Here is an 11,699-nt window from a genome sequence, read left to right as displayed (position 1 = left end):
AACTGAACCTTTAGAGGAACTCTCAACAATTAATTACCTGGAATGGAATTTGGCCAGAAATTGTATATCCTTAATGTGATGAATAGTGCCTAAGTGTTTAATAATTTGGAGACTAGCCATATACTATAATGCACTGCCTGTATGATCCAAGATTTTTGGCTGCTGGGGGGTGGGAGCAGGCCAGGATTTGTATCTGGTGTCAGTGAATACAAACTGACTCCACCTTCCTTCAAACTCCTCTCACTTCAGCTTGGAACTAAAGCCAGGAGAGTACATCAACAGCCAAGAGGTTCTCAGGCTGGGAAAGAATTGGTATGCTGCAATTATGAACATTGGAGTCAGGCAGAGATTCACTGGGAAGAGAAAGGCAGTGTCAGAAAAAGAAGAGAGTTTGGAACCCTGACTGGAAAATGAAAACTTTCTTTACCATACTTACCTTCTTCCATTTGATGAATTTGGATTTTATTACCTTCCATTTTGTATGGCACACAAAAATTGCCCTGGATCTGCTTCTTTATGTACCAGTATTTTCCATGGTAACTGCACAGCTCAGGAAGAATGGATTTGTATGTAATTTAATTTTTCCAATTGGTGTTTGGCTCTGAAGTAATGCATAAATCATTTTATCACCAAAGAGAGTGGTTTACAAAACACAGGATTTAATTAACATGACTCTCAAAACAAAAACACCTTTTTATTAAATTTGGAAACGTGAAATAGAAATTCTATATGCTGTATATGTAGCATTTGTATCTTTACAGAACATGTAATAAAAATGTTGCCCAGGAATAACAAATAGATTATCCACTTTGCTTTTTGTTTGTAAATAAAGCTTATTTTCATTAAGTTACAAAGATACACCAGACTTCAGGAGGAAAAGAACAATTGGTAATTAAATGAAAGTTTCCTTTGAGAGCCAATTTCAATTTGTTATATTTTCCTACACTTAGAGGGTCCATACTGGTCCCTTGAACTAAAATTAAGTGACTTTTTAAAAATCTCTATGTCGCTAACTTACATAGTTTCATAACAACTTAGAGGGAGGTCAAATTTTGGGTTCAGCATTTCTTGGTATTATAAACTTAAATATTCTCTATATTAACACTTAATTACAAGGATTTCCTTGAGTCTCTCCAGGCCCCTTTCACTGAACTATTATATGGAATGATATGCATTTTAAAAAAAAAAAACATATGAGATATTGAGAAATGTAATTCTGAAGTGTGCACTAATTCTGTTAGTTACATACAGTACACAAGGCGTATGTTTTCCATTCAGTTCCGTAACACTTTTCTCCTTATTTGAAGCCTGCTCCGCCATTTGATATAAATTTTTCCCTTCTCTTCCTTTTTCCATGGAAAAATTGCAACCCAACCATCCTTCTTCCATTTTATAGGAAGCCTTTCAGTGCAGCTCCTTAACTCAGTCCTCAGGGAATAGTGAGTGTACCATATTCAGCCCAGTGCTGGCCTAGGAACTGACCCACAGAACAGTATAGAGCAAAGACACTAGCCACATATTCAGTTGAAATGAAGACATTTTGAATGACTTTTTACACTTTAATTTTATTCAATTTTTTCTTCTGACTTGAGGCTTGTTAAATCTATAAAGCTACACTATACCCAAAGAGGGAAAACATACACAACAGAGACAGGAAACACAGCTTGCCGAAACTTCTCTAAATCATCGGGCTGAGAAAGGAAGAGAAGGTCCTGCATTCCCAGAACAGGTGGGAGGTTCAATCTTAATCACATCATACCACATTGGCACAGGCCCGCTGACTCAGCACCAGCTTTCCCTTTCTCATTCCCATTCTGACTCTTCAGCTGTCAGTGTTTGCCTATGACTATCCATGAATTCTCCCCTCCACTTAGGGAGGGTTTCATGCAGCAGAGAATGCCCACTAATCTTATGATTCTGTTAACAGGATCAGTATGATCCTATTCCATGTAATTTGCTTCTATTTTTAAATAAATGGGATTAGATATTAATTGATGGGGCCTATATAAATATCTAGATCGAAGGAAGCAGGTCTGGTTTTATCTAACTGAGCAATCTGGATTTCACAACTCACTTGTGCAGAGGCTTCTGTAAAATGGGGTCACACTAAGGAACTGGGACTTATACACCCAGCTCCTCTCCACATTCATCCATCAAATCTATTCCACTTCGGTCCCCTGGAAATGGAAGGAATCACCATTTTAACGACACAAGAAGAGAGATGATGTGTACTAGCAGCTGATCATCAGAAGTTTTGCTTTTCTTAATATGTAGGTACAATATACCTATACAATTGCAGTGCCTAAAGATTGGGAGTAGGTGTATGGGAAGAGGATGAGAAGTCCAGATAAATAAAAGAATACTATTTTAAAATATAGTAACAACACAGAAGAAACATTAAGATAGTACATGAAAAGAAACTTTACAGTAAAATCTCATTTCTGTAAGCCTGGGCTTTACTACAAAGACTTGATGACAAATACTTGTTCAATTCTGGAGATGAAGTCCTTCTCCACAAACACAGTGCATGAATGTTATGTCAACAGTGAACTGAGATTCATCCTTCATCATCACTGCTGCTCCATCCATCTTCAAATGCTGGATTTAAGTGTTGCTAAGGTGGGATATGAAAACAAATTCTCTTAAGTTTGCTTTTTTTAAAGGAATTAAATCATTAATATTTAATAAAGATGTAATTATTAATAACTAAATTAAGATCACCACAACTAATTTCTTAGTTACTATTTGAATATAAAATATAAATTTATCTTATTTTTACTGCATTTTTTAAACTGATGCTTCATCCATCCTATAAATTAATATTAGAAGAATAAATTATGAATGAAAGTAGTATCCTGCATATGTTTGGCTTAGATACACAGTTCATGATACATAGTTAGAATGGAAGAGTTCTTACTCAATTTCCTTTCTACTAGTAGTATCTCCCACAATTCTTTTAAATATTGGCTATATTTTTCCTGTATGCAAGTTGTAGAGGCAATTCAAAGCTGCAGCAGAGCCTGTGCTAGCCACATTCCTCTCCTCTTGTTGCTGCCAGATGATTCATTCCACTGCTGTGAAAAACCTTTTAAAACATTATTAACAACATTAACTTCATTGCTAACTAATTAATTAAAAGTAGGCAGGCCAAGATGGTGACTAGCCAAATAAAATGCTGGCCCTTGGTTGTGAAGCTATCCAGGGAGACAGAATTGTGGATGATCCTGCTAACAGGCAGAAAATTGCTGGGTAAGACATTTTTCACTCTGCAGACCAGCATCTCCCACAATTCAGATAGGTATGGGAAGTAGCATGCAGAAATGGAATACAGTGGGATAGAGAAATGAACATAAGAATATTTTCAATCATTCAAATGGCCAGCTTATGTCTGGACCATCACCTCCAGCACATTCCTACCAAAGAGGCCTCTGTGTATGCAAGTACTCCACCCTATCATGTCTGTTAGAGGTACGTGCATTCTCTTTTGTCCCATGAGGTTGCCATGGATCTTGTAAAATGCACTTATTGAGATTTTCCAAAACAGGCACACCAAATGACTTATATGCCTCAGCAATGTGTAGTCTGATCACTTTAGAAAACTGGCTGAGTGCAGCTAATATTTTTCTCTTTCAATAGGCTGTTTGCTGAAGACTATCTGGGTGAACAAAGCAGTCTTGGAAAAAAGATGCATGGTCTTGTCAATAGTTGAAAGAGTGGTCTTAGCTTTAATTGTACTAGATCTGAGTTCTAAGGTCTCTCTGGTTGGGATACAGTTCGCATTGTCACCCTTGTTGCTTCTTGCCTCATTGTTTGGATCTCTTTCTTTAAAAATGGAAGGGTGGGAATACATATAGGAGACCTTGCTGCTATCTGTGTAACAAAGCATCTGTATCCATGAAACTAGGGTCTGTTTTCACAGTGAAGAATTTTGGCAATTTTGTATTCTTGCAATTGACAAATAGATCAAGTGAGGAAAGGATGAACATCTGAGATATCAGAATGAAGACTTCATGGTTAAAGCATCACACTGAGTAGCTGATTTTGCAGGCAGCACTATCTCCAGTAAATACACACAAACTTGGTTGTCTTAGCAACTGACTGAACAAAAAATAGGTCTGAGTGAACTTATATGAGGTAACTTGAAAAATTCTATTTTTCTTTTATCTTTTTTACACTGCAAATATCTACAATAAAAATAATATAAGGTAAGCACAGTATGCTTTGTATTCTGTGTTGTAACCGGAATCAATGTATTTGAAAAAGAAGAAACAGATCAAAATTGGTATTCTATAATTGTTTAACAGTCCAATTGAAACTGATTAATTGTGACTATTTTTAATCTAGTTCATTTTTATGTTAATCACGTGCGCTAGCTTTAATTAATTAAAAGCCTCAATATAAATATAAAAGCACATTTTAGTTTCAGACTTGGTTTAATCAGGTGCCCTCATTTGGCACTTGCATCAATAGGAAAACATGTGTCATCATTAGAGATGTGATAGTGTACACATTTAAACAGTTAACCAATGAGCTCAACCTTCATGGTTACATGCAAGTTCTGCATGGTACTGCTTCTGTATCAAAGACACCAGCGCAGGAGAGCAGGCAGGAGCTGGTGCTCGTGGGGAGCTGGCATTTAAGCAGGCTCACCACGAGCACTGGTGCCTGGGGAGCTGCCTGCGTCCCCCCGTTCTGTTGCCTCTGATACAGAGGCAGCAGCATAGCGTGGCAGGTGGGAGCTGGTATGTGCAGGGATCTGCCTCCTTCCCGCATATAAACAATTTCAACGGTTACATGTTTACAAAAAACAAACAAAAAATGCATTTTAATGTCCGTAATCATATTGTTCAAAAAGAAAGATCTATTCATAAAAGTTTTCTTCCTGGCCCCTCAGACAGGCATCTAGTTTTGGAAAAGTTCTGCAGGGATTGTTTTGGTTTGTGCACGTGGTTTTTTGTTTTGTGCAAAATTTATGTATATTAGGGCTGTCAAGCGATTAAAAAATTAATCATGATTAACTGCGCAATTAATTGTGTGCACTACCTCTATGAAACGCTGCCACAGCATTTCAAAGGGGCAGCGCTGCAGGAGCCCGAGATCAGCTGGAATCCCCAGCTGACCTTGGCTTCATGCAGTGCTTCACCTTTGAAATGCCTCCCGAGGGGCAGCATTGTGGGAGTCCGGGATCAGCTACAGTCCGCATGCTCCATCCAGTGCTGCCCTTTTGAAACATCAAGGCTGCGTTTCAAAGTGGCAGCACTGCACAGCTGATCCTGGGCTCTGCTCACGCTGCCCCTATGAAACGCAGAGGCAGTGTTTCAAATTGAATAAGGGAAGGGATTTTTCACATACCTCTATGTAGTCCCACAAAGGTGTCGCTTCATAGGGAATGGAATCCTCAGGTGTCTCTGTTTTGGTCACAGACTACCTGGCTACATTTACACTGGCATGATTTTGTGCAAGAAATCTTTTGCGGAAGAGTTCTCGTGCAAAAACTCTTCCAGAAGAGTGTCTACACTGGCATGTGCTTTTGCAGAAGAGCATCCATGCCAGTGTAGACGCCTTCTTGCGCAAGAAAGCTCTGATGGCCATTTTAACCATAGGGCTTTCTTGCACAAGAAATTCATGTTGCCTGTCTACACTTGCCTCTTGCGCAAGAACAGTTGCGAAAGAAGGCTTATTCCTGAGCGGGAGCATCATAGTTCTTGCACAAGAAGCATTGATTTCATACATTAGAACGTCAGCGTTCTTGAGCAAGAACTGGCGGCCAGTGTATACAGGCAGCAAGTTTTGGCACAAAAACAGCCGCTTTTGCGCAAGATCACGCCAATGTAGACACAGCCCTTACATGCTCAAAGATTAATGTGGAGCCACTCTGTGGAGGGGCATAGTGAAAAATCTCTTCCTTCCTTTCAGAGTCTGAGCCCCTTTTTGTGGCACAACTGAGTTTATGGCTAATGTTCAGAGGAAACATTCCCATTCTGCTGGTATCTCAAATCTGAGGCCCTTTCCTGGCTAAACGAGGGTCTTTGGGCTGGAAGCTGGACAGCCACACAATTCCCATGAGACTGCAGTCTGAGGTACAGAGAGGGGAGAGGTTTCTCTGCCTGCCTATACATGTTGCACAGTGGGAGAGGGGTGATGAGCATACTACAGTATAAAGTAAGAGACACACTGCCCAGGAGAAAAGCTGCAGCAAACACTCCTTCAGGAGAAGGCAAAGGTAAGGTTGCCACCTGTCCAGTTTGTTTTTTGGCTTCTGTGTCTGGGTGCTATTTAGGGTTGCCAGGTGCCTGGTATTCAACTGAAAAGTCTACTAGTCAAAAATGGGCCCTAGTAGTACCAATTAGATATACTGACTGAACACCAACAATCCGGTTACTTTGGGGTAGGGGGAAGTGACAGGTCATTAACCTGTACCAGTCCTTCCTTGGGACCACCTCCTACCGGCAGTCAGTCTCCTTGTCAAACTGCAGCTTCTGTCTCAGCCACAGAGCAGAGGGAGTTCAGCCTGAGTGGGGAAAAGAGAGCAGAAGAGGTGGAGATGATCCAGAGACTGACATGGAGAGAGGAGCAAGCAATGGGAGTGGGGTCTTGGGGGAAGAGGTGAAGAAAGGGTGTGACCTTGGGACAAAAAGGGGCAGTGCTTCCATTTTTTAGTTATCAGCAATTAGAAAGGGGGCCAACGCAGGCAAAGGAGAAGGTGTTAACTCCTGATTATTACTCCACATTAACAAAAGTACTTGCTCTTTTGAGCAGGACACTCTTGCTTTTTTCTTTTTGGGATTCAGAGTCTGTGGTAAGTCCTTCAAAATCAGATATCATGAGGATTTGGATTCATGGTGTGTGGAAGGGAAATCCTGCATTTATCCCCAGAGATTCTATGACCCACTTTAGGGCTAGTGGGGGGACTGGCATCCTGGAAAGTGTGATATCTTTATGATCCTTTGTTGCTCCAGAATTTACCTCCTCATTAAGTCCTCCTCATCCTCTAAGCCTCTCCCTGTTCTGCTCTGCTTCCCCTGATTGGGTTTTTCTGCAGTAGAGTTGCAGCTACCTGGGGAGGAGGAGTCTCAACATGCTTGTCTGACTCAGAGCCCCATGCCTTAGCAGAGAGAGAATTGGCTGGCTGGACATATTTTACCTTCTTCCAAGGCTGAGGAGCCTGACACATACACAGAGCACCTTTTGGATTTCACCTGGTGTCTGTGCAGCTGCTTTGCCATGCCTGAAAGGCACTGCTGGGGCTGCCAACTCTCCAGGATTATCTTGCAATCTCTAGGAATTAAAGACTAATCTTAATTAAAGAGGTCTTGAGATGAATCCTCTAGGAATACATCCAACCTAAATTAGCAAGTCAAGGCACTGCTGGGGAGACTATGAGGGGCTGTGACCATCATGCAGCTCACATCCCAAACCAAGAAGAAGCATGGAGACTTGAAAATAAACACACTTTAACTGTCCAAAAAACAGCTAAGTATAACAAATCTAAGGAAGAGGAGAGGAACAAAACAAACCACCACCTGACAGCTGTCACAGAAGGAGAAGATCCATCAGCAAGCAGAAGAAGGGGTATGGCTTGCAAAGGCAGTGCTACACCTTTAAACTTCCTCTAAAAATGGTAGGCAGGGGAGGAATAGCCAATATGTATCAGAATTGTGATCAATGGTGGGCTGCTGAAAATATTACAAAAACCTGAAATTACTTACAATATATCAAGTACATACATAGGTAATTTTAGCTTTGTGCTGGTGGTCTTAATCTCATTAAGCAGATTTATAAACTCAGTGGTTGTTAAATGTCACACGTGTTTTTGATGATGATTGCAAACTTTAAAGACCAATAAGTAAGGGAAGCAATTTATATTCCTTTGAAAGGTACTGTTGCTTAGGTTTTCATTTTGGAAGCTAAAGTTAAAGAGAAACACAAATCTACTGAGAAACTCAAACTACTTCTTGTCACAGTGTAGTTAGAAAACAAAAACAAAGACTTTTTTTAAAAAAAACCTCACTCCACAAATATACAGTACTAACTATAAATCACAAGAACAAACAACATGATGAAACTGGACCTCATTTCATAAACAGATCCTGTAAAGATAGAGGCCTGAATTCACTTTACAATAATGAAATTATTTAAAACAAATATTTTCAGGCTCTTTTAATAGGCTTCAATGTTTCATTAAAAATCTGTAGATATATCAAAAGTTTCATGGGAATTTGGCTAGTAAATATAAATACATGCCCCACCTCTTGTTATCTCAAATTCTTGAGTAAACTCGCTTAGAATTTTCCTGATATTTCCAGATCAACAGTAACTGATGTGAAGAACTATTACCCTTTATGTCACTGTTTGCTTAATACTCTGCAACTGCTTTGATTTTTAATTTTGTTACTATATTTCAGAAGGACCTTAAGTTATGTAAATTTGTAATTTCCATAATAAATTTTACCTAAGACTAAGAAGAAAGTCAAAAGTCAAACAGCCAAACAACATAAAAACAGGAAAAACTTTAAATACAGGAGAAGCAGGAAGTCTACCAGAGAACTGGTAGAATCCATTAGGCTACTCTGCACTAGAAGATAAGTATACTGCATCAATCTTCACCGCAAAGGTCAAATGGGAAATATTTTCCTCATATTTAATTTTTTCTCCTTTGCTGCACAAAAATTAACATGCATAAAATATTATATACCTTTTCAGTATCTTCATCAGGAATTGGCTCCCGTAGAGCTGGAACCCATGCAAGGATATTGCAATCTTTGCTACCACTGTATAGTTCCTGTGAGAAAGAAAGCAAAAATAAATACTGACCAAGAAATGCTTATGAGAAATAGTAAATTTAAGTGACACTTAATGTTTAGTAATAAAGAACCATATTCTTACATTCCAATCTGTAAAGTAATCTAGAATACTGCAGATTTCAGAACATAAAAGACAATAGGACACAATTACTGTTAATTTCTTTAGGATGAATTTACCAAAATAGATTTGCTACCATTTAAATTTACTTCATTGTTACATTTAACTCGTTTTTTATCTCCTTTCTGCCAATTGTATTCCAAGTTTCTTCAGAGCAGAATTTCTTACTTTGACACAATCAATTAATAATTTAGGCCTTGTCTACATGGAGGATTTAAACCAAATTAAGTCAAGTTAATTCTGTTACAAATGCTTGTATACGCCTGATACAATCCATTGTAATATACTAACTGCATTTACAACGAACTCTGGAGTCCTTAAAAGTAGGGATGCAAACGAGTAGTTGATTAGTTGACTATTCGATAAGCCTAGCCTTATCCAGTAGTTGAATCAACTACTGACATTTCCCCCACCCTCACTGCCTCTATATCAGAAGCAGTAAGGCCGGGCCGGGCAGGGGGGTGGAGGGGGGAGGAGGAGGGGCAGGGGAAGGGAAGAGCAGGAGCTGGTACTTAAAAGCTGGTTCCCCCCAGCACCGTCTCCACAGTGCAGCTTGCCCCCACATGCTGCTGCCTCTATCAGAGGCAGCAGTGTGGGGGAGCGGAGCAGGAGAGGCTGCTCCAGCAGCAGCCCCTCTCCGTGGGGGGTCCAAGAGGGGAATCGGGACCCCCCACAGACAGAAGCTGCTGTGGGGAAACAGCCCATGTCCTTGGCCAGTCTGCATGTCCGGCTCTTACATTTACACTGCAGAGCTGCAGCGGAGATAGCTCCTTCTGAGCACCTCCCTTATTGACTAATAATGTAGTTGATACAAATTGTATTGACTACACGATTACCCAATTACCCACCTCTTAATAGCCTTACTTCAAAGAGAACTAACTTAGTCGTGAACTGAGTTAGTACACTGTACTGGTCATGTGCATGCAATGCTGCTGAAAACAAAGCCAGATTAACTCTTCTGAAGGGCCATGGCAATTAGTTTTTGAGGGCCCCACTAGCCTCCAGGGTGGGACCAGGGTTCAGAGTGCAGGAGGTGGGCTATGGGTTGAGGCATAGGACTGGCTGCAGGAGAGGGTGTGGGCTCCAACTGAGGATGTAGGCGCATGGGTAGAATTGGGGATGAGACATTTTGGGTCCAGGAGGGGGCTCCAGACAGCAGCCAAAAGGTTTAGAGTGCAGAGGGAAGAGTCTGGGGTGGGTGTATTGGATATGTGCGGGAGTTAGGGTGCAGGAGGAGGCTCAGGGATGGGACAGGGGATTAGAGCTTGGGGCACTTACCTGGGGCAACTCCCCTTTAATGGTGCAAACCCTGGGGAGTGGAGGGGGTTTATCTGCAGGCATGCTATCTGCAGCTTCCATTGGCCATGATTCCTGGACAATGGGTGCTGCGGGGGGCAGGGCCTGCAAGCGAGATAAGTGCACAGATGGACGTGCAAGATCCAGCCTGGCAGGGAGAGGGAAGAACAGTAGCCTGTAGAGCCACGTTTCTGCCTCCCTCTGGCCAGGCAGGGCTAGAACACAGGGGCTTTATTGGCTACAGCTCAGGGCCTCAGACTAAAGGGGCCTTGCAAAAGGATCTGCACTTTTGGTGGCCCAGACATCTTTTTGTGCCCCTGCAACCTTTCCAGGCTACAGCCTCTTTCTCAATCCAGCCCTGGCAGTCCTCCAACAGCTATCCCACTCTGCTTTCCCAGAAACCATTACTGACCTGTCTAACCGTGCACCCTCACTAGCTCTTGTGCCCAATTGGCTAGATGTTTCCTGCCCCATTTAAAAGCTGATACAGGGTCAGATTTTTCCCATTTTCTCCTAGATCAGCAGGGCCAACACCCTTGCTGGCCCCCTGGGCAAGGCAGGGGGCCATGCCCAACACCCCAAGAAGGGACAGAGCCTTGAGTAGAAGCTTGGGCTAGATAGCCCTCATCATTTTGTGGAGCTCACCACGCCTGCCCCAGGCAGCCTTCAGAAGCGTATTGCATGGTGCTCTGGCATCAATATAAAGGGCCTGGAAACTCCTGGCACTTTTTTACTGTTGAGTCCCAGGGAAATTATCCTCTTTGCTTCCACTTCCTTTCAGCAGGCCTGTCCTGGATTCTAATACTGTCTATCAGAATTGCTGGAAGCCCTACAGCTGCCTGGAGCCATACTAAGACCTTAGAGTCTTTGAGTGGAGCATCCATGTGGCAAGCTTTTGTGGCCAGGCACTGCAATAAAGATCTTTTTTTCTTTTGTGGACAGTGCTAAACAGATATCTGTGAAGGTCATGACTAAGATGCTGATTAGTGCCAGACAATGAGAAATAGCTCAGGAAATGCTATATTAAAACAAGAGATGACAGCAAAAATCCAGCAGGGGACATAGTGTTGTTTTTGAAGAGTTGGGAAGAATTTTGCATAATTACAACTAGTTATGTTAATTATGTCAGTGCATAAAGACCACACAAGAATGGGGCTCTATTGTCCTAGACTGTATAAAGCAGCAGACAGTTCCTGCCCCGAAGAATTTACATACTAATGCCCCTTCAATTTTATTGCCAGATTGCTGTTCATATGGCTGCATAGGATGATGTTTATATATGGTGCCGTCTTCAAAACAATTACTGGATTGCTAATTATTTTGTAAATAATGTTTCATAAATCACATTTAAGACAAGAAATGCTGCAGGTTTAAACAGCTAAAGTGAAATGTGCTATGTACAAATTTTTATATATAAGTCAATATAAAGTCTGCTTAAAGAAGTATTGGCTTTTACACTTAGTTAGGGAGCTGCTATGACA

At 41.2% G+C, this 11,699-nt stretch overlaps 1 protein-coding gene across 8 annotated transcripts in view; it reads right to left on the bottom strand.

Moving 5' to 3' along the window:
• Positions 1–675: 675 nt before the first annotated feature.
• ERCC8 (ERCC excision repair 8, CSA ubiquitin ligase complex subunit) overlaps positions 676–11,699 on the bottom strand; it is a 61,309-nt gene continuing 50,285 nt past the window's right edge. For 3 of the 8 annotated variants that reach the window (XR_012905020.2, XR_012905024.2, XR_012905023.2), the window contains 3 exons: positions 8,696–8,782; positions 7,524–7,676; positions 676–2,614 (listed from right to left, as the gene is read on the bottom strand). Coding sequence is in view for 2 of the 8 variants with exons in the window: in XM_075932876.2 (XP_075788991.1) it covers positions 2,558–2,614; positions 8,696–8,782 (144 nt within the window). In the remaining 6 variants the exon portion in view is untranslated. Of the gene's footprint in view, positions 2,615–2,917; positions 3,086–7,523; positions 7,677–8,695; positions 8,783–11,699 lie in introns of those variants that run through there. The other 5 variants (XM_075932876.2, XM_014579202.4, XR_012905022.2 and 2 more) reach the window with 4 other exon arrangements.

This window comes from Pelodiscus sinensis, chromosome 6 (genome assembly GCF_052426305.1).
Source record: "Pelodiscus sinensis isolate ZL-2025 chromosome 6, ASM5242630v1, whole genome shotgun sequence".
NCBI classification, from domain to species: Eukaryota; Metazoa; Chordata; order Testudines; family Trionychidae; genus Pelodiscus; species Pelodiscus sinensis.
This window is presented reverse-complemented; position numbering and strand designations above follow the sequence as displayed.